Raw genomic sequence first — 23198 nt, forward strand, 5'->3', positions numbered from 1 at the left:
CCTCAGTCCCCCCCGCCATTTATTTTATATATACAAGCCTCTGGTAAGGCAGCAGACATGCAGTCTGAAGCTCTGCCCATGAGGCTGGGAGTTCGATCTCAGCAGCCGGCTCAAGGTTGACTCAGTCTTCCATCCTTCCGAGGTCGGTAAAATGAGTACCCAGCTTGCTGGGGGGTAAACGGTCATGACTGGGGAAGGCACTGGCAAACCACCCCGTATTGAGGCTGCCATGAAAACGCTAAAGGTTCGTTCTTTCGTTCTTTCGTTCTTTCGTTCTTTCGTTCTTTCGTTCTTTCTTTCTTTCTTTCTTTCTTTCTTTCTTTCTTTCTTTCTTTCTTTCTTTCTTTCTTTCTTTCTTTCTTTCTTTCTTTCTTTCTTTCTTTCTTTCTTTCTTTCTTTCTTTCTTTCTTTCTTTCTTTCACCACCCTGAGCCTGGTAACAGAGAGGGGTGGCTAATTAATGAATGTGTTTTCGTGATTGTGTATGTGGTTTTATTATTGTGAACTCCCTCGAGCCCATTGTGGAGAACGGTGGCTTAGAAATTAAATTATTATTATTAATAATAATAATAGAGGTGTCTCGGGTTCAGATCACCCAGAGGGCTGGACCAGAACAAATGAGATGAAATTAATTCAAAAAGAAATTCCGTCTAACCATCCAGAAGAAGTTCCTGACAGTCAGAGCGGTTTCTCAGTGGAACAGGCTTCCCCGGGAAGTGGTGGGTTCTCCATCTTTGGAGATTTTTAACAGAGGCTGGAGAGCCATCTGACGGAGAGGTTGATTCTGTGAAGTTTCAAAGGGGTGGCAGGTGACAGTGGAGGAGCGAGAGGGTTGTGAGTGTCCTGCATAGTGCAGGGGGTTGGACTAGATGACCCAGGAGGTCCCTTCCAACTCTATGATTCTATGAGTCACCCTGCTCACCTACCCCACAGGATAGTTGTGAGGGCAAAATGGAGGAAGAGTTAGATACCTGGAGTACCTTGGAAGGGCAGGACAAAATTGTAATGTGGAGCTAACAAGATAGAGACTAATTAGCTTTCAGAAACCGCTGAAGGGAAGCGCCTTTGTTAGGTCAGCACCAGGCTCCGTGGGGAGTAGAGGGAATGAGCAGACGTCCTTGTGAGTGAGAGGGAAGTAGGGGAAAAGTCAGCTTGGCTGCCTGCGTTTGCCTAAATACTTTCTCAAAAAGGAACTGGCGTTTGCCAAGGTCAGGAGCCCCTTTGCCAAAAAGTATGCGGGACAAGGTTGATTCAAGCTCTGCACATGTCCCAAATTAAAAAGTTGCACCAAGCTGAATGCTGCAGTCTGGGTGAACAAAGTGAATTAAGTGTCTTTTGTCTAATTCAGCGGTTCCCAACCATTTCTGAGTCTCCGGAATCCTTCAGGACTCTGACACTGCTAGGTGGGTGCAGCCACAAAATGGCTGCCGCAGGGGGCTGAGCTGGCCACAAAATGGCTGCCATAGCTTCCCTCCAGTCACAGAGCAAAGAGCCATGTGGGATGGTGGCAGCTGATGGCTGAGGCAGTATTTTAAAAAGACATCGGTTTGGAAGCCTTGTTGGGCAAAAGCCCTACGTCAGGGGTAGTCAACCTGTGGTCCTCCAGATGTCCATGGACTACAATTCCCATGAGCCCCTGCCAGCAAACGCTCATGGGAATTGTAGTCCATGGACATCTGGAGGACCACAGGTTGACTACCCCTGCCCTACGTGACTCTATCTGCTTTCAAACAAACGCTAGCCAGGCGCAGTGGTGCCCACAGGCCCATGCTGGGGACTCCGGAGCTAAACTCTTACAAGTCCACAAATGACACTTGAAAAACAAAATGGAAAGTTTGCTGCTGCAGAATTTGCTGGCAGAGGCTCATGGGAATTGTAGTCCATGAACATCTGGAGGACCACAGGTGGACTACCCCTGGACTAGATGACCCAGGATGTCCCTTCCAACTCTGTGATTCTATTATTCTAGGGCAGGGAGTCTGAGTCTGCCCCAGTTGCTTGGTGATGGTCAATCCACAACTGCTAGGCACCGGGACAGCCGTGCCACAGAAAGAGACTGTTGTTCACGGGTGTTCACAGTCTGTGTTTGTTCAACCGTAAAGGTAGTTGGCAAGTCCCAGAAGGAAGGAGAAGACCATATGTTGACAGGGAGTCCTTTATACTATAAAGTTTATAGAAAGGATAAACCTGGTCATCCTTCTCTCTCTTTCTCTTTTCTACACAGATGGCAGAAAATATTCAAATCGCGCTTGGTGCGCCTCCTCGTCACCTATGGGAACACCTTCTTCGTTGTGCTGATTGTCATTCTGGTCTTGCTGTTCCTGGGTGAGTGGAAACAGATCGGTCGTGTGTCGGCCATGTTTATCGAATTCTTCGCGGGTCCCTTTCAAAGAGGTTTTGCACCTCTGATGTAGGGTAGTCGGGCAGCACCCGTGATTGGCACAAAGGCTGTGGGTGGGGTCAGGAGTGGGTGCTGCCGACTGCAGTTGGAGAAATTGAGAATTGATGCAGGGTAGCTCTAGGAATCGCCTAGAGGTTCACTGTGGTAAAAATCATAGAGTTTTATTTGCATTTTTTTACGGTGGTAGCGCGTTTACCGATAGTTGTCTCTAAACCAAGGGTGGGCAGATTGTGGCCCTCCAGCTGTCCATGGGCTACAATTCCCATGAGTCCATGGACAGCTGGAGGGCCACAATTTGCCCACCCCTGCAAACAGTTTCTGTATCTCTCAAGATATGTCCCATGTAAGGCAGCCTTAAAAATGTTGAGAAACCCCTGAAACATTCTTCAGGCTTTGAGAAACCCCAGAAGTGGCATGACCATAGAGAAGAATAGCTGTGGACACGCCCACCAGGGGCCCCTCCCCTTCGCACCCCCTCCCGGCCCATCATTGGTCATTTTGGTGTTGGATATTAAGGATTGGCAAAGTTTTAATATCTTTAGAGTGCCTTGATGAGGCAAGTAGCACAGCGGCTGGCAGAGTACGTGTGGTGTGAAAACAACAAAGAAGCACATGTTCTCAAATGTGGTCCTTAACTAATATAACAACTGTTTAATAAAGAACTTAATGCTACGTACTTAGAGGTAAAGATAAGGTTCCTATTCTATTCTAAATAGCTGGATGGAGAGAGGTGCTTGAGGCACCTCCCTGCCATCATGTTGCTTCATGGAGAGATGGAGGAGAAAGCGGATGGGGACTGTGGAAACAGTAAATTACCCTCTAAGGAAAGGTCAGTGAGATCAAAGGTGGGAGTGGTCAGTGTCCTATCTATCTCACTAACTCTATGGCAAGAGAGTCCTGGTTACACCCCCACAAGTCAGGAGACATCGCACAGAGAGCTGTTTTCCAACATTTCAGGAAACCCTTCCAGAGTGATCAAGAAATCTCAGAGTTTCATGAAACCCTGGTTGAGAAACCCTGATATAAGGTCTTCAATCCACTGGATTGCTGGACGCAAGAATTTCTTTCCTGCGTTGTAATAAAAACCTTTAAGCTACAGTAAGGACTTGGGACTCCATTGGCATTTGTCATCGCTTGGGTTCCAGGAGGCAGACGAATAGCAGCTCTGGCGTTCATCCCTTCTGGGAAAAACCTCTGACATAGAGTAGCTCTAGGAATCATAGAACAACTCTATGGGAAAACCATAGAGCTTCCAGCAATTCCTAGCACTACCCTCTGTCCCTTCCAGGTTTTTAATCGGGGGATGTTGTGACACACACCGACGCTGCCCAGTCATTGCTCTGAGTACCTGCGGGTGGCAGATCTCCTGTCCCCACCCTTTTCTTACAGAAAAAACAGAACCTGTCCCAGGCTATCAAAATCTGTATACAGTATAATATCTATACAATACACGTGAATAAAATCTTGAATCAAACATCAAAATGTGTCTTATCTCTATTTCAACGATTAATGAAGCAATCAAAACGGACTCTCGATTTGTGACGTTTATCAATGTTGAATTTTCATCAGTGGTATTTTCCTAAGTCCTCAAAAACACAGTAAAGTTACAGTCAGTGTAAATTCCATCATCATGATGGGTTCATAAATGAACAAACCCAATTTACAAAACAATATTCTTAGGAAGAATATTGGAAACTTGCAAGGATAATTTTCACCATCGTAGGAGGTATGCATCTTTTGAAATTTGGCTTTGTTAATGTATGTAACGATGATGGAATTTTGACTGACTGTTAATGTATTTTTGAGTACTTGGGGAACAATCACAGATGAAAATTCAACATTGATAAACGGCACAAATCTAGAGTCTGTTTTGGTTGCTTCATTAATCATTAAAATAGAGATAAGGCTCATTTTGATGTATGATTCAGTATCTTATTAAAGTATATTATTGTAAATATTACACTGTATACAGATTTTGATAGCCTGGGAGAGGTTCTCTTTTTTCTGTAGGTACGTTTATTCAGACCCACCTGGTTCTTGGCAGCCAGAGCTTTCCTGAGCGAAGGAAGGAGGGAGTGCAGCGCATGTGTGCGGGCTCACCATCATCCCCCCAGCAAGCCTTCCTTTGCTATAAGAACGCAGCCATTGAGAGGATTTTGTTGACGGCTCGCCCAGCAATGCAAGAATTAATTGTTGGGTTCCTTGACAGCTGTGAGGTCTTTTGATGGCTTGTCTGGAGCAATCCTTAAAGGGTTACTGAGAAGTCAAAGGTGGGGAGGGGAGGAACAAGTGAAAAAGTGGGGTGGGGGCTAGCAACTGACGGACATCATCAGCCTTTTGTGGGGGGGTGCGCTGCGACTCGAGCTGTGTGGGGGTCTAGAAGTAGATAACTTCACCTGGCATTGAGAGTGAAGGGCCAGTTAATGGGGAAGATCTCAGGACCTTGCCAAAAGGAACCAGTGCATTGGTATTTTAAAAAAATTAACCTCAGAAGAGCCCTGCTGGATCAGACCAGGGGTCCATCCAGTCCAGCATCCTGCCTCACCTTGGGGCCAACCAGTTCCTCTGGAGGGCCAGCAATAGGGCATAGAGGCTGAGGCCTTCCTAAGAACATCAGAAGAGCCCTGCTGGGTCAGACCAGTGAAATTTCATCCAGTCCAGCCTCCTGTCTCACATAGTGGCCAACCAGTTCCTCTGGAGGGCCAACAACAGAGCAGAGAGGCTGAGGCCTTCAGAAGAGCCCTGCTGGGTCAGACCAGTGAAATTTCATCCAGTCCAGCCTCCTGTCTCACATAGTGGCCAACCAGTTCCTCTGGAGGGCCAACAACAGAGCAGAGAGGCTGAGGCCTTCATAAGAGCATCAGAAGAGCCCTGCTGGGTCAGACCAGTGAAATTTCATCCAGTCCAGCCTCCTGTCTCACATAGTGGCCAACCAGTTCCTCTGGAGGGCCAACAACAGAGCAGAGAGGCTGAGGCCTTCATAAGAGCATCAGAAGAGCCCTGCTGGGTCAGACCAGTGAAATTTCATCCAGTCCAGCCTCCTGTCTCACATAGTGGCCAACCAGTTCCTCTGGAGGGACAACCACAGGACAGAGAGGCCAAGACCTTCCCCTGATATTGCCTCCTGGCTCTGGAATTCAGAGGTTTAGTGCCTCTGCATGTGGAGGTTCTCTTTACTCCCCACAGCCACTGATAGATTTATCCTCGATGAACCTGTCTAACCCCCTCCCAAAGCTGCTTACTCCCGTGGCCATTATTCTGCCCTCTGGCAGCAGATCCGACAGTCTAATCCAGGGGTAGTCAAACTGCGGCCCTCCAGATGTCCATGGACTGCAATTCCCAGGAGCCCCTGCCAGCATCTAATCCAGGGGTAGTCAAACTGCGGCCCTCCAGTTGTCCATGGACTACCATTCCCAGGAGCCCCTACCGTCCATGGACATCTGGAGGGCCGCAGTTTGACTACCCCTGGTCTAATCACTTGGTGGAATGCAGGGCGTCCTTTCGCCCATCCCGAACCTGCTGCCCATCGGCTTTGCTGGGTGCCCTCCAGTACATTTGACCTCCTGGCTCTGTTCAGAGGGACCGCAGGTGGGCCCAGGAGAATGCAAGCTCCTCTGGGGAGACCTGCTTCCTTCTGGTGCTCAGAAGCACGACCTGTTGGCTGGCTCTCACCTGGTGGAATGCAGGCGCCTCCTTGAAATGGCCTTGTCAGCCGGTTTCTCTGGCCCGGGCGGGTTCCCTTTGGCAGGAGAATAAGATAGGGATTAGCGCGGGGCTGTCTCGTGTAGAAGCCACTGTTTAGGCGGAGGTGGCATTTGCACACAGTAGGTGCGGAAGGCGGCTTGGGGCTGCTTAGGGAGGCATTTGTCTCTGCAGCGGTGGTGGGGCAAGAAGGGTATTCATATCTGCATCTCAGCATGTGCCTTTTTCTAGGCCTTCAAATCGGTAGGCCCTGACCTATGACCCCCGCAGGGCCTTACGCTCTGCGGGGAGATAATTTACTGGTCGTTCCTGGCCCCACAGAAGCATACCTGGCCTTGACCAGGGTCAGGGCCTTTTCGGTCCTGGGCCCGACCTGGCGGAATGAGCTCTCAGGTGAGCCGTGCTCTCAGGTGAGCCGTGCCTGCAAACCGGAGTTCTTCCGCCAAGTCAACAGTTGAGGCAGGGGCAATGGGGGGGAAGATCAATGGGCCCCTCTGGTGTCTAGATATAACTTTTTGGGTATCTTGTCTCTCCTGCCTCCTCCCTCTGGAGGGAGCAGTAGGAACTGGGGATGTGGGGGGCTTCCGCCATGGATCCATGTGACGGTCACCTCCAGATTAGATTTCTGTAACTCGCTCTGCGTGGGCCTATCCTTGTCCTTGATCCGGAGATTCCAGCGGGGGCAAAATGCAGCTGCCAGGGTCCTCACTGGCACACCTTGGAGGGCCCACATCCAGCCTGTGCTGAGGCAGCTGCATTGGTTGCCAGTTGCTGCCTGTATCCGGTTCAAGGTTCTGGCTTTAACCTTCAAGGCCTTATGCGGGTTGGGACCCACATACCTGAGGGACCGCCTGTCGCCTTATGCCCCCCGCAGGGTTTTACGCTCTGTGGGGGGAAATCTATTGGTCGTTCCCGGCCCTAGGGAAGTGTGCCTAGCCTCAACCAGGGCCAGGGCTTTCTCTATCTGGTGGAATGAGCTCCCGGATGAGCTGGAGGCCCTGCAATATCTGCCAGCATTCCGCAGGGCCTGTAAAACAGAGCCGCATTTTCCCATTTTGGGAATTTTTAAAGTCTTTTAGTGGGAGTGTTTTAATGGGGTTTTAAGACTACTGTTACCCGCCACGAGCCTGCTTAGGGAGTGGCAGGGAACTAAATCAAATGATGATGATGATTGATGTTTCTGAGTTTCCGGTTTCTGTATCGGTATTCCTTGTCTATTTTAATGGGTTTTTAATGGGAGTTTCAATTGGACACCTGTAACCCACCACAAGCCTGCTCGGGAGTGGCAGGTAACTAATAATATAATAATATAATAATATAATAATATAATAATATAATAATATAATAATATAATAATATAATAATATAATAATATAATAATATAATAATATAATAATATAATAATATAATAATATAATAATATAATAATATAATTAATAATATGATAATGCAGATCCCATTTGAGAAGCAGACCTGCAGGGTGGTTCATTTTAGAAAAGAGACAAGGGGGTGGGGGTCATGGTAAAGGTTGGTGCAGTGAGGCAGGGGGTAGAAGGATCGACAAAGAGAACTGATCCTCCCTCTCCCAAAACACTGAAACTTGAGGGCATCCAATGGAGCTGGTGAGCAGCGGGTTCAGGTCGAACAACAGGAAATACGGCTCGACACCTGGAACGATTAAAAGGCGGAGTTCGTTGCCAGAGGACGAAGGGATGGCCACATGAATCAGCAGCCTGAAAGGGGAATAGGTAGATTCATGGAGGAGAAGTCTGTCTGTGGCTAATAGTTGTGGTGGCTAAGTTCCACATTCAGAGGCAGGACTCCAGAGCCAGGAGGCAACATCAGGGGAAGGTCTCGGCCTCTCTGGTTGGCTTTTCAAAGACAGGAGGCTGGACTAGATGGGCCCCCACTGGTCTGATCCAACAGGGTTCTTTCAGGATTCTTAGGAAGGCCTCCGTCTCTCTGCCCTGTGGCTGGCCCTCCAGAGGAACTGGTTGGCCATTGTGTGGGATAGGATGCTGGACTAGATGGACCCATGGCCTGATCCAGCAGGGCTCTTCTGTGGTTCCTATGAAAGCCTCAGCCTCTGCCCTGTTGCTGGCCCTCCAGAGGAACTGTTTGGCCCCTGTGTGAGATGGGAGGCTGGACTTGGATGGACCCCTGATCTGACCCAGCAGGGCTCTTCTGAGGTTCCTATGAAGGCCTCAGCCTCTGCCCTGTTGCTGGCCCTCCAGAGGAACTGTTTGGCCCCTGTGTGAGACAGGAGGCTGGACTTGGATGGACCCCTGATCTGACCCAGCAGGGCTCTTCTGAGGTTCCTATGAAGGCCTCAGCCTCTCTGCCCTGTTGTTGGCCCTCCAGAGGAACTGGCTGGCCACTGGGTGAGACAGGAGGCTGGACTTGGATGGACCCCTGATCTGACCCAGCAGGGCTCTTCTGAGGTTCCTATGAAGGCCTCAGCCTCTCTGCCCTGTTGTTGGCCCTCCAGAGGAACTGGTTGGACATGGTGTGAGACAGGAGGCTGGACTAGATGGTCCCTCCCTGGTCTGATCCAGCAGGGCTTTCTCCAAAGGGTTCCTAATGGGAACTGTTGCCACCTGCCCTCGATCCATTTTGGCCCTGCTTTGGTTCAGAGGCTTCACCGGCGGCTCGTGTGTCTGATTTATCCCTTGCTGCCGAATAAATGAAATACATCTCTCAATGTATCAGGCTCTCCTGTGCTGGAATAGTCCGAAGTCTGAGTCCAGGGGCACCCTGCAGACCAGAAGCGCTCCTTTGGTTTCTGTCTCTGGTTTCTCTCCCTTTTTTTAAAAACAAAAAAGTCTAAGCAAGCCCAGAGACTTGTGGTTGGTGACTATGGCTTGGGACCTGCCCTGCCGTGTTCAGCAAGGCGTTGCAGTCTCACAAAGAGCTCTTTCGGCTATGCCTGGTCTCTGCCACAAAATAGCCTGCATCCCAAAGGGATTCCTTCTCTGCCACAGCACTGGACCTTTGGAACAACCACATTGCTGAGGCAAGGAGGCAGCGTGAATCTGCTTTGCCCTGCTTGCTGATAGCCTCAAAGTTGCGTTCATTGAGTGGCTGGCTCTGTACTTGTAAGCTGCTTGTACTTGTAGGCTTGTACTTGTAAGCTGCTTGTACTTGTAAGCCTCACAGCGTTGCATTCATTGAGTGGCTGGCTCTGTACTTGTAAGCTGCTTGTACTTGTAAGCTGCTAGTACCTGTAAGCCTCAAAGTGTTGTGTTCATTGAGTGACTAGCTCCGTACTTGTAAACTGCTTGTACTTGTAAGTGTAAGCTGCTTGTACTTGTAAGCCTCAAAGTGTTACGTTCATTGAGTGGCTGGCTTTGTAAGATTGTACTTGTAAGCTGCTTGTACTTGTAAGCCTCAAAGTGTTGCGTTCATTGAGTGGCTGGCTTTGTAAGCTTGTACTTGTAAGCTGCTTGTACTTGTAAGCCTCAAAGTGTTGCGTTCATTGAGTGGCTGGCGCTGTACTTGTATGCTCGCTGGACAAAGCAGGATATAAACATTAATCCCAAATGTGTGCCAAAATGCTGCTTTACAGTCAGACTTAGTTTCGGGGAAGGTCCAGGTTTTTTCCCCCCTTTCCTGAATGGCCCCAGCTAGCTTGATCTTGAAAACTTAAAGAAAGGTTATTCCATTGGATAGAATGGAGAGATGGGGGCACCCTTTGTTGGAACCCCTGGAAGTGGACCCCGTGGTCCAATCATTTTGAAATTCAGAGGGGGATCAGGGGAGAGCCTCCCGGAGCTACCCTGAAAGTGTGGAGGCTGTAACTGAAACCCCCACCCCACCCCAGGCCCCGGGAAAGGCAGAAACACTGGAATTCCCATTAAAGTCAACGCCGGCATTGACTTTAATGGGCACCGAAGCTGAATCAGGCTGGATCGGACCCCTGATGCACAAGCCTATTCACGACTCTTTCCGTCAGCAGTTTTTTTAAACAATTAACCCATCTTTACTGCTTCCAAGAACTTCAGAAATGCCTGGGGGTGCAAAAATGAAATACAGTCAAGCCAAGGAAATGGCAGATAGATCAAGATAGGTAGCCCTGTTCGTCTGTCTGTAGCAGTAGGAAAGACACAGTCCCTGAGCACCTTCTAGACCAGGGGTAGTCAAACTGCGGCCCTCCAGATGTCCATGGACTACAATTCCCAGAAGCCCCTGCCAGCATTCGCTGGCAGGGGCTTCTGGGAATTGTGGTCCATGGACATCTGGAGGGCCGCCGTTTGACTACCCCTGGTCTAGACTAAAAGAATTTGCGGCAGGGGAGGAGTTTTTGGGAGTCATGGCTCACTTCTTCAGATCCCAATGAGCAAGAGTCCAAGAACTCCTTCAAGGCTAACAAAGGAGCCAGCTAACTTTTCAGGGATGAGAGAGGGCTTAGCCTAAAGTCTCCATTGATGATCTGTATGCCTGTGGGTGAACCTGCTGAAGCTTGCTTAGGAGGTGTCTCAGAGGTTGGCCACATCTGGAAATCTGTCCATAAAGATGTGTTCTTCCCTTTCATAGAATCATAGAGTTGGAAGGGCCCTCCAGGGTCATCTAGTCCAGCCCACTTCACAATGCAGGGACTCACAACTACCTGCCCACCCACAGTGATCCCAATTTCCAAGTGATCCCCCCTAGAATTTGCTGGCAGGGGCTCATGGGAATTGTAGTCCATGAACATCTGGAGGACCACAGGTTGGCTACCCCTGCTCTACTTCTTTTAACCCAGGCCAGAGTGACAGCTGTGTCTCACATTTAGAGGGGATGCTTATACGATTTGCAGATAATACTAAACTGGAAGCAAACACGACAGAAGACAGAATCAGAATACAGGATGATCTTGATAGGCTCGAGAAGTGGGCTAAACTGAATAAAATGAAATTCAGTAGGGACAATTGTAAAGTTCTGCATTTAGGTAGAAAAAACCATATCTACCAGTGTAGGATGGTGGAGACTTATCTTGGCAGTAGTATGTTTGAAAAGGATCTAGGAGTCTTAGGAGACCACACATTGAACATGAGTCAGCAGTGTGACTCGGTGGCTAAAAAGGCAAATAGAATTTGGAGCTGAATCAAACGGAGTATCGTGTCCAGATAACGGGAGGAGATGGTACCGCTTTACTCTGCTCTGGTTCAGCCTCACTTGGAGTCCTGTGTTCAGTTTTGGGCACCCCATTGAAGAGGGATGTTGACAAACTGGAGCGTGTCCAGAGGAGGGCAACAAAGAGGGTGAGGGGTTTGGAGACCAAGACGTAGGAGGAAAGGTTGGGGGATCTTGGTCTGCTTATCCTGGAGAGGAGACGACTAAGAGGGGATCTGAGAACCATCTTTAAGTATTTAAAAGGCTGCCATATACAGGATGGAGCAGAGTTGTTCTCTCTTGCCCCGGAGGGACGGACCAGAACTAATGAGATGAAATTAATTCAAAACAAATTCCATCTAAACATCCGGAAGAAGTTCTTGACAGTCAGAGCAGTTTCTCAGAGAAACAGGCTTCCTCAGGAGGTGGTGGGTTCTCCACCTTTGGAGATTTTAATCAGAGGCTGGAGAGCCATCTGACGGAGAGGCTGATTCTGTGAAGGCTCAAGGGGGTGGCAGGTGACAGTGGATGAGCTAGAGGGTTGGGAGTGTCCTGCATAGTGCAGGGGGTTGAACTAGAGTTATTTATTTTATTATTAGTTTTCTATACCGCCGCTCGCCGTAGCCTTGCGGCGGTTTACGCATACAATTCTAAAACAATAAAACCCCAACAAAATCCCCATTAAAATAACCATCACACCCTAACCCACTATGCAATGGCGACCATAATCTCTAATAATCCCTCCTTGTTCAGGGTGGGGCACTGATCTCAATCTAATATTAGTCTGATGTTAATTTAATCTAATGTAATGAGAGCCCTGGCCAAGATGAATTTGGGAACCAGTGGGAAAACCCCTCCCCCAGGACTCTGCCCCAGCCTGAACCGTACACCTGGCGGAAAAGCTCCGTCTTACAAGCCTTGCGGAAAGCTGGTAACTCCGGCCGGGCCCTTAGCTCTTCCGGGAGCTCATTCCACCAGGTTGGGGCCAGGACCGAAAAGGCCCTGGTCGAGGCCAGGCGTATGTCCTGGGGGCTCGGGACAACCAGATGACCCAGGGGGTCCCTTCCAGCTCTATGATTCACTGGATTGAACTCATGCAACAGGTGAAGGTCCATCATGGGCATGGAATTCATCGGGTAAGGAAGAGGCAACTCTCCCAAATGAACTTGCTTCTGTCATTGTGGGGTTTATGGTGACAAGAGGCACTTGGTTGCCAGTTTGTTTTCCAGGGACACTCTTAGGCTGCTCTAGGATGCTTTGGGCTGATCCTGCATTGAGCAGGGGGTTGGACTAGATGGCCTATGATTCTGGTAATATGGCCCTGGCCATCTGGTCAGGAACCGAAAGCCGCTTGGGCGATTTCTTCTTGCCAAAAAGCTTTTGGTTGAGCAGCCTCATTTCACTTTGCCCGGGCATCAGGGCAAGCTGCCGACCTCCCCAGGTTCTGAAGACGGCATCTGTTTGGGATATCGTTAAATCAAGAAAGAAAGAAAAAAGAGGAGCCAACTGCTTAAAACGCACCTCCCAGACCCTGCAGCGGAGGCTACAATTCTCTTGGGGCCTCCTCGGGTTACTCTGCTCTCTGGATCAAACAAAATATCTCTTGAATAATACAGGGCACTTAAAGAGAACCGTAAAAACATATTAGGGCTTTAGGGCACACAGGGCACAAGCTGTACACTGCATCTTACAAACTATTTGTGGCGTTAACCGGAAACAATAAACTGAGTACGTTTCGGCCGCAAAAGCCTTTCCTCAGTAGTCTGAATGTAACACCCATGTTTTCATTAAATGAAGGAATCCGTACTGGACTTAACCCTGTAAGGGCATGTGGATGCGTGCCTAAATAATGCAAAACAACACTGGGAGAGTATTGCGTTTAGCTACTGATCTCTGTTTGTCAGTGAACCAAGGCGGAGAGACACAACAAACTTGCGTCCAAGATATCAGTATAGGGCAGGGGTAGTCAAACTGCGGCCCTCCAGATGCACGTGGACTACAATTCCCATGAGCCCCTGCCAGCGAATGCTGGCAGGGGCTCATGGGAATTGTAGTCCACGGACATCTGGAGGGCCACAGTTTGACTACCCCTGCTATAGGGCTTCAAGCTGAAGCTTTAAGCAAACGTCTTCTTGAAGAAGTCAGCGTTCAGAGTCTACACTTTGCATAGGCTCAGAGACACGATCTTTTGACAGAGATGCTTGGGAAACAGGGTGGTCACCCTTTATACCTGGACTGTGGGAAAGGGGCATAGAATCACAGAACCATAGAATTGGAAGGGATCACCTGGGTCATCTAGTCCAACCCCCTGCGCTATGCAGGACACTCACCACCCTATCACTCATCCACTGTCACCTGCCACCCCCTTAAGCCTTCACAGAATCAGCCTCTCCGTCAGATGACTCTCCAGCCTCTGTTTAAAAATCTCCAAAGATGGAGAACCTGAGAGAACAGGCTTCCTCGGGAGGTGGTGGGTTCTCCATCTTTGGAGATTTTTAAACAGGTGACAGTGGAGGAGCGAGAGGGTTGGGAGCGTCCTGCATAGTGCAGGGGGTTGGACTAAATGACCCAGGAGTTCCCTTCAAACTCTATTCTTCTTTGATTCTATGATCCAGTGACTATGAAGAGGGTAGTGGGGGCAGGAACTTGCCCGGCCAAGGGAATGTGAGCTAATCCAGTCACACAGATTCGGCCGCTCCTTCACCCACAGTGTGTGCATCAGTACTGCAATGTCACATCAAGTCTTGTAAGAATTATCTGGGCCTGCACCCACACAGTCTTAAAAGGTTAACTATGACGTGGTACTTGCTCAAGATGGGTCACCGTGTTTGTCTATAGCAGCAGAGAGTCCAGGGATACCTCAGAGAGAGCCGGCGTGGGGTTGCGGTTAAGAGTGGCAGCCTCTAACCTGGAGAACTGGGCTTGATTCTCCACTCCTCCTCCTTGGGCCAGACTCAGTTCTCTCAGAGCTCTCTCAGCCCAACCCTCCTCACAGGGTGTGCATTGTGAGGAGAGGAAGGGCAGGCGATTGTAAGCCGCTTTGAGACTCCCTCTGGTAGAGAAAAGCGGCATATAAGAACCAACTCTTCAGTAATATCAAGGCTCTGTCAGCCTCACCTCCCTCCCTGGGTTTCTGTGGGGAGAGGAAGGGAAGGAAATTGGAAGCCGCTTTGAGACTCCTTCGGATAGAGAAAAGCGGCATATAAGAACCAACTCTTCTTCTTCTTCAGTAATCTCAGGGCTCTCTCAGCCTCACCCACCTCACAGGGTGTCTGTTGTGGGGAGAGGAAAGGGAAGGCGAATGGAAGCCGCTTTGAGACTCCTTCGGGTAGAGAAAAGCGGCCTATAAGAACCAACTCTTCTTCTTCTTCAGGAATATCAGGGCTTTCTAAGCCTCACCTCCCTCATAGGGTGTCTGTTGTGGGGAGAGGAATAAAAGGTGATTTTAAACTGCTTAGATCAGTGGATCTCCACCTTCCTAATGCCACGACCCTTTAATACCGTTCCTCCTGTTGTGGTGACCCCCAACCATAAAATTATGCAAGGGTTCTTTCACAGAAATTAAACCAAAACTGATCCATGGCGTGAAATCCATTGTTCATGATTGTACATAAATTGTTGGTTTTTTGCGGGATTTCGAAGTTCAGTTCTAAAGTAACTGCCTGTTTGGAGGCTAGAGTGCTGAGTTCAAATCCCTGTTCAAATCCCTGTTCAAATAAGTTACGAGGCCGAATTGGAGAATGGGTGTCTCTCGTAAGCAGCTTCTGGTCCCCATTGTGAAGAAAAACGGAGTATAAATAAAATAAGTTTCAGGAGAGAACTGGATACAATTTGGTTCCGAGGTTCTCCCAAAAAACTGAGAAAAGAGAAGGGAGGGGAAATGTAACCCCATTCAAATTGAAATAAGGTTTAAGAAACAAAAGACGCCCAGCCCAAGTAATCAGTTTAAAAAGGAAGAAAAAATACAGGCATTTATTTCGCAACAGATTAAAAACAAGCAGTAGCTTCAGTTATCCTTGACACGTAGTGAGGTCCAAGAGGTTTGTTGCTTTTGACTCTTGTTACGGATCATCATTGGTAATGAAGGTAATTGTTTTTAATCTGTTGTGAAATAAATACCGGTATTTAATCTCCGCTTTGTAAATTCCTCCTCGGCTCATCTGCCTTGGAATCTATATTTAAGGGATCTATAATCAAAGGCTGAAGTATTGATTGACATGGAGTATAATTGAAGTTCTGTAATCATGGAATCATAAAGAGCCTCCTTGTGGCGCAGAGTGGTAAGGCAGCAGACATGCAGTCTGAAAGCTCTGCCCATGAGGCTGGGAGTTCGATCCCAGCAGCCGGCTCAAGGTAGACTCAGCCTTCCATCTTTCCGAGGTCAGTAAAATGAGTACCCAGCTTGCTTGATGGGGGGTAAATGGTAATGACTGGGGAAGGCACTGGCAAACCACCCCGTATTGAGTCTGCCATGAAGACGCTAGAGGGCGTCACCCCAAGGGTTAGACGTGACCCAGTGTTTGCACAGGGGATACCTTTACCTTTAATCATGGAATCATAGATTAACAGAGTTGGAAGGGACCTCCTGGGTCATCTAGTCCAACCCCCTGCACTGTGCAGCACACTCACAACCCTCTTGCTCATCCACTGTCACCTGCCACCCCCTTGAACCTTTACAGAATCAGCCTCTCCGTCAAACCTGCTATCACGATGAACTCACATCAACCCTTCCAGGGGTGTCCAAACTGTGGCTCTCGAGATGTCTATGGACTACAGTTCCCATGAACCCCTGCCAGCACAGGCTCATGGGAATTGTAGTCCATGGACATCTGGAGAGCCACAGATTGGCCACCCCTATGAAGGGGTGACATGAGTTGATCGTGACAGCAGGTTCTTCCCTATCAAACCTAAATTACTTTTACAGATTGAATCATGTCAAGCGCATCATTTTTAAATTAGCATGTCTAAACTCTACACATTTGATATATTTATGGACTTTATATCTATGTGTCTTGGCATATTTGTGGACTTTAAAAGTACAGATATCTTTTTCTACAACCCAGGACTTTATCTAGACTTGCTAGTTCCTGCTCCTTCTGCTACCATGGTGCATGTATATTTAAGTTTTGCCGTCTGAGAGGTAGGAAAAAATTAAAACTTGAAGACAGAAAATAAATTCTGTAGTAAAGAAAAGAGGACAATTTGGAGAGAGACTCTACCAAAGTGTCTGGGTATCAGGTTAAATTTTATAACATTAAAAAGTTCTCCAAATTTTCAAATTGAAAATTCTCCAGACTTCTTGATTCGGTACATTTGGAATAAGTTGAAATGCTTGGTATGACCAGGGTTTTATTCACTCAAAAAGAGAAAATTGGGTAGGAGCTTCTCTCAGTGCTCCTCAATATGTGTTGGATTTTCCATTTAAAAAATTGAGAAATTCTTTGAAAGAAACCTGCAGGAGTCCAGTAGGACCTTAAAGACTGACAAAATTAGTGGCAGTGTATAAGCTTTTGTGAGCCACTGCTCTCTTCTTCAGATTATTCCTATCTGAAGAAGTGAGCCGTGATTCTCAAAAGCACCTGCCCTGCTCCAAATTTTGTTAGTCTTTATGATGCTACTGGACTCCTGCTCTTTTGAACTGCTGCAGGCAGACTAACATGTTACCCATCAGGACCTATCTCTTTGGAAGAAAATCTGTTTTCTGAAATCTCCCTTCTCCTGGGCTGTCACATCTCTAAATCTAATCTGGCTACCGTTCTGGAGTTTGTTAAGCCCCGTATCTCGTTGCAGGAGGTTGAACTTGGGGCAGAGTCTTATCTAGGGCTGGGGTGTTTTTAAGCTGGCTTTGCCTGTGAAATTCAAGTGCAGAGCTCTGACTTTTGTGCCGTCTTGCAGATGCTGTTCGGGAGATTCGGAAATACGATGACGTGACAGAGAAAGTGAATTTGCAGAACAACCCTGGCGCCATGGAGCACTTCCACATGAAACTTTTCCGAGCCCAACGCAACCTGTACATTGCCGGCTTCTCGCTCTTGATGTCCTTGTGAGTAGTTTTTGGATGCTGGATTGCAAAGAACATGGGGGAGGATGTGGCTGGACATCAAAGAAGAGGCGCCGGGTAATAGATCAGGATTCGATAGCAGGACCTGATACAGATCGGAGTACTCCTGTTTCATGAGCAGAGATAAGAGCATAGAATCATAGAGTTGGAAGGGACCTCCTGGGCCATCTAGTCCAACCCCCTGCACTATGCAGGACACTCACAACCCTATTGTGAATTAAACATGAGCAGGCAGTGTGATGCATCGGTAAAAAAGGCGAATGCCATTTTGGACTGTATCAACAGGGGCATCACATCAAAATCACAAGATGTCATAGTCCCATTGTATACGGCACTGGTCAGACCACACCTGGAATACTGTGTGCAGTTCTGGAGGCCTCACTTCAAGAAGGACGTCGATAAAATTGAAAGGGTACAGAGGAGAGCGACGAAGATGATCTGGGGCCAAGGGACCAAGCCCTATGAAGATAGGTTGAGGGACTTGGGAATGTTCAGCCTGGAGAAAAGGAGGCTGAGAGGGGACATGAAAGCCCTCTTTAAGTATTTAAAAGGTTGTCACTTGGAGGAGGGCAGGATGCTGTTTCCGTTGGCTGCAGAGGAGAGGACACGTATTAATGCGTTTAAACTACAAGTACAACAATATAGGCTAGATATCAGGAAAAAAAATTTCACAGTCAGAGTAGTTCAGCAGTGGAATAGGCTGCCTAAGGAGGTGGTGATCTCCCCCTCACTGGCAGTCTTCAGGCAAAGGTTGGATACACACTTTTCTTGGATGCTTTAGGATGCTCAGGGCTGATCCTGCGTTGAGCAGGGGGTTGGACTAGATGGCCTGTGTGGCCCCTTCCAACTCTATGATTCTATTGCTCATCCACTGTCACCTGCCACCCCCTTAGGTTTGGGCAAGGGGAATGGGCAAGAGTCCAGGGACACCTGAAAAGCCAACAGAATGTGTGGCAGGGGAGGAGCTTTCATGAGCCCCTGCTCCCTCCTTCTGAGCACTAACGAAATCTCCTCCCCTGGCACCAATTTTGTTAGTCTTTCTGGTGGTTCCAGACTTTGGCTCTTTCCCACGCAAATAATGGGGTATTCTTCCAGAGGTCTGGGGCAGTAGCTCCAGTGGCTGCAACCTCTAGGCATGCAATCAGAGATGCTGCAGAAGAATCCTGTGTAGCCCAGAGGGTTGTGTAGCCCCAGGCCAATCTCTGCCGCATCCAGGCAGTTGCAGGATTTTGAATTCAGTGCTGAACTGGGGTGCCATGCAGCTGCTAGCCACAAGGTGGCAGCCCAGCCACGTTCTTTTAACATCAGTTGAAATACGCTCACCAGCCTGACGCCCGGGTGTGCTGGCACCTGAAGTTAGACCACTGTTATTTCTGAGCATGTGCAGAGTGCTTTCCCACAATGCAGCTGGCCTTCCACACACAGAGTTGTTATACAGATGTATCCTGGAGGCTTTTCCCGCGTAGAGCAGGGGTGGCAGAGTGGGGGAGGGCAATAGCTACAAATTTCCTGTGTTGTGCATGGGGTTGGACTAGATGAGCCTTGGGGGTCCCTTCCAGCTCTGTGGTTTCTAGGGGATGTGACTTCAAGCCTGTTTCAGTTCTTCCGTTTCTCTGCATTCGTCAGCAAGTTGAGAGTGGAATTCCAAGCCGCCTAGAGTGTCTCTTTATTCCCTCTTGTTACGATTTCGATTGAGCTTACCGTTGATTTTGCAGTCTGCGTCCTCTTCCCTGGGCCAGTTCACAGTTCTAGCTGATCCAGTCAGCTCCCCCCTTCTTTGGACTGGAGACAAAACAACAGGCTCTTCGTGGCATCTGCCCATCCAGCTCTCCGGCTTAATAAACAGCTGCCTTTTTGGCCAGCCAAAACAACTGACCAGAGGAGCAAACGGTGACCGTGGGCCCCAGTCAGCTGCCTGACCGCAGAGCCCCCAAAACGGCCAAAATGGCACAGCTGGGATTTCCATTTTGGTTCTATGCTTCGTGGGGTGGGATGGGGTGGGGGGGCTGCTACAGTTCTGCGTCCAGCTCTTGGCGTGTTTTTAGTTCCTTGTAAAGACGGCCGGATTTGGAGGCCTGTGTTCTCCACCGAGAAAATCAGAATCCTCAGTGATACAAGGAACTCATGCAGTTATTGCAAAACGACAAAAAGCAATTTGTCGGCCACAAGGATAGCCTCAAAGCAGCACAGAATTGTTCAATGTTCTCAAACGAGGATGTTGTGCTGCCCAACTGCACAGATTTTGGCCAAAGGGGCCAAATTACAAATTGCAAATTGTAAAGGCAAGGCAAGGAGTGATTAAGCCACCAGAAAGCAAGATTGCTTGAATATATTCCAAGCATGTTAGGAGAAGGATCTTACTTAAAGAAACACACGTCGTATCCATAACGCAGTAGCTCCGGACGGAAGATTTCGAGACAGCCATTTGGACCTATTTTTACTCGTTTTGTAACCCATGCTGCTTTCATCGCACCATTGATTATTTTAACCGTTCATTTTGGGGAATTGGATTGTAATGCTTCGGCCGGCAGGCTTTGATTTCTTTAACCCTCGGGTTTCCGATTTCATGCTTTGGGGTCAAGTGTTCCGGTTGGATTTGGGGTCTAGTCAGGCCTTGAAGGGGGCCCTGAGCGAGGTTTGGCACATGCATGCTGAGCTGGCTCCAGGGGGGCCTGCACATCCGTCCCCCACCCTCTCTGCACTTGTGTGCTCTTTCCCCAGCAGAACACCACCTGTATGCAGCCGTAATCTCAGCTTACCAGAGTGGTTGTGAGCAGTGGGGATGGTGTGCAGGGGTGTGCATGGGGGGTGGTGGCGGTCAGCAGCAGCCCCTCAGAAGCCCTGTGTCCTCTTGGCTCTTTGCGTCATTTAGACTTCCTTGTTTTTGGCTCTGGGTGGGAAGCCCCCCAAAGCGACAGGACCCTCTGTTTCCCCACCAATCTTATCCGCACAGCTAAGCAGTGGTCAACTGAGGGCGGGCGTTGCCAACTTCCAGGTGGGACCTGGAATTTCAACCAGTCTCCAGAAGGCACCTGTGCACCTGGAGGAAACAGCTGATTTGGAGGGAAGACTCCTCTGTTACATCCCAATTTGCTGAAGTCCTTCCCCTCCTGAAACCCTGGCCTTCTCACCCCTAAATCTCCAGGATGTTTTCATCCAGAGTTGGCAACCGGACGAGGGGGGAAGACGGCCAGGGAAATGTCCTGCCATGCCCACATCCAAACTTACCTGTCCTGGTAGCTGCTAGGTACGGCTACCTTTCTGGAGGGGTGGGAAGAGAAGGAGAAGAAGAATTGGTTCTTATATGCCGCTTTTCTCTACACAAAGGAGGCTCAAAGCGGCTTACAGTTGCCTTCCCTTCCCTCTCCCAAGAGGAAGAACAAGAGGGGCCTGGGGGTGCCCACAGCATACTCCTCCTCCTTGTAAAAGTGGCTGTTTGTGCCCAATTGTCTCCTCCAGTGGGGAGCGGTTGCCACAGATATAAGTCCTGTGTAAACACAGCGATGGCTTTGTTCTTCACTCAAGAAGCACAGCCCTGCAGTTAAGAACACTTAAGTGTCCTTGAGCAGCCAGCTCAAGGTTGACTCAGCCTTCCATCCTCCCGAGGTCGGTAAAATGAGTACCCAGCTTGCTGGGGGGTAAACGGTAATGACTGGGGAAGGCACTGGCAAACCACCCCATATTGAGTCTGCCATGAAAACGCTGGAGGGCGTCACCCCAAGAGTCAGACATGACTCGGTGCTTGCACAGGGGATACCTTTACCTTTACCTTTAAGTGTCCTTGAGAGGAAGGGGGACTTTCTACAGCCTCCTTCCCCCGCCCCCAGCCCCAGCTGACCACCACTATGACATTCTTGAGAGACTGCTGACACCTCCCCATCCCAAATTGCAGTAGGCAGCAGTGAGAGGAGGGGGGATTGGTGGTCCTTTCCACGGCCACCCCCTTAAGAAAACTGAGGGGTTGCATGCAGGCTGCGATTAGATTATTCGTTTCCTGTATAAAGAGTTTTTAAAGGACCAGAGGAAAGGGCTGGAAGCAGAACGGGCAACCTTGGGCTAAGAAAGAAAGCCCCCAGAGGCTTTGGGATGCTGCAGGAGGAGAGCAAACATTTAAGGGACAAGATGAGAGTCCGGTATCCTTTTAAGACCATCCAAGTTTACTTTCGGGCCTGTTTTATTCCTTGACTTCCGGGAAACCTTTTCGCAGTGACCTTGCCGGGAGAGGCTGGGTTCTCTATTTCGGAACCACACTATAAAATAATTCCTGTAAAACAAAACGAGCAAGAGGGGATGAAATGATGCCCGGGGAGGGGGGGGGATAGAGCCGCATTGAGCGCGCTGGCTTGTTTTATTTGCCAGTTGGGGGGGGGGAGCGTGCTGCAGTGTTCCGCTGCGGCTGCTCTCCGGCGTTTAGGCCAGTGCCGCCCTGAAAGGCAGGTTGTGCAGGTTGCGTCATGGAGACACACTTGTCTACTTGTCTTGGCCAAGATTTTCTCCCCTGCGTGGAAACGACCACCAGGTTCCTCTGAGGGCAGCTGTTTGCGGCAGCGGTCGACTCGGGTAATTTGGGGCTCGGTTAAGAACCAGAAGGTTAAAGGATGCCATATCTAAGGGCCCGGTAGTGCTACGTCTGGATATATAGCCAGCGTGTGATCAAGTACAGGAAAATGCGTGTATTTATTACAGTTGCGTTAAAAACACTTTCAGGCCCAATGGAATAGCCTTAAGACAGGGCGAAATCATTTGCTTACGTCAAATGCAGACCAAACGCCACCCTGACAGTCTGCGTTTTGGCCAAGCTGCCTTCTTCAGCGCTCAAGCGTAATAATTCACAAAATGGCAGCCACAGGGGGTGGAGCCAGCTTGTCGTACCTCACACACTGATTTCCCGCGTGCTATAGTGGCAGCGACTCCTGCCAAAGCAAGATTCTCAAAAAACTGCGCTGCCAATTACATTTTCCTTGGCGAAAGCCCCATCAGGACCCGTCCACTTTTGAAAAAAACTTGTCGGGGACCATGGCGCCCAGCGTTGGGGACCCCCGGTCTCAGCTTTTACGAAGTCATTTCTAGCCTTGGCTGTTAACTCTGACATGGTTTGATGTTCTCCATCCTTCTGTCCTTCCCGCCCCATCCCAGCCTGCTGAGACGTCTGGTCACGCTGATTTCCCAGCACGCCACCACCCTGGCTTCCAACGAAGCATTCAAGAAGCAGGCGGAAGGAGCCAGCGACGCTGCCAAGAAGTACATGGAGGAGAACGACAAGCTGAAGAAGGTACTAGGCGGAACTGCCGCAGCGGCGGAATGCGTTTGGCACTCTGACCTGGAGGGGGGGGGGTGAATTTGGGGTCACCACAGCGTCCTGGGGCTGGAGAGAGGTCTGCTAGTCCTCAGCTTATTTTTTTCCCTGTAATATTAATCACATCAAGGGTGGAATGCACCCATGTATTTAATGTCTAGCTTTAGAAGAAGAAGGAGAGTTGGTTCTTAGATGCCGTTTTTCTCTATCCGAAGGAGTCTCAAGGCGGCTTACAGTCGCCTTCCCTTTCCTCTCCCCACAACAGACACCCTGTGAGGTGGGGGAGGCTGAGAGAGCCCTGAGATTACTGGAGAAGAAGAAGAGTTGGTTCTTATAGGCCGCTTTTCTCTACCCAAGGGAGGCTCAAAGTGGCTTCCATTCGCCTTCCCTTCCTCTCCCCACAACAGACACCCTGTGAGGTGGGGGAGGCTGAGAGAGCCCTGATATTCCTGCTCGGTCAGAACAGCTTCATCAGTGCTGTGGTGAGCCCAAGGTCACCCTGCTGGCTGCATGTGGAGGAGGAGCAGGGAATCAAGCCCAGCTCGCCAGATTAGAAGTCCGCACTCCTAACCACTACACCAAGCTGGCTCTCAATTGGACAGGATTTCTCCGTGTAGGGAATTTCCGGCCTGTGCCATTCCAGGATCA

At 49.2% G+C, this 23198-nt stretch overlaps 1 protein-coding gene across 2 annotated transcripts in view; it reads left to right on the forward strand.

The window, feature by feature from the left end:
- BCAP31 (B cell receptor associated protein 31) overlaps positions 1-23198 on the forward strand; it is a 46296-nt gene that overhangs the window by 6055 nt on the left and 17043 nt on the right. For both annotated transcript variants that reach the window (XM_077329651.1, XM_077329652.1), the window contains exons 3-5: positions 2224-2324; positions 17089-17236; positions 22391-22526. In XM_077329651.1, the coding sequence (XP_077185766.1) occupies positions 2224-2324; positions 17089-17236; positions 22391-22526 (385 nt within the window). The remainder of the gene's footprint in view (positions 1-2223; positions 2325-17088; positions 17237-22390; positions 22527-23198) is intronic.

The sequence above is a fragment of the Paroedura picta genome, chromosome 3 (genome assembly GCF_049243985.1).
Source record: "Paroedura picta isolate Pp20150507F chromosome 3, Ppicta_v3.0, whole genome shotgun sequence".
Taxonomy (NCBI): domain Eukaryota; kingdom Metazoa; phylum Chordata; class Lepidosauria; order Squamata; family Gekkonidae; genus Paroedura; species Paroedura picta.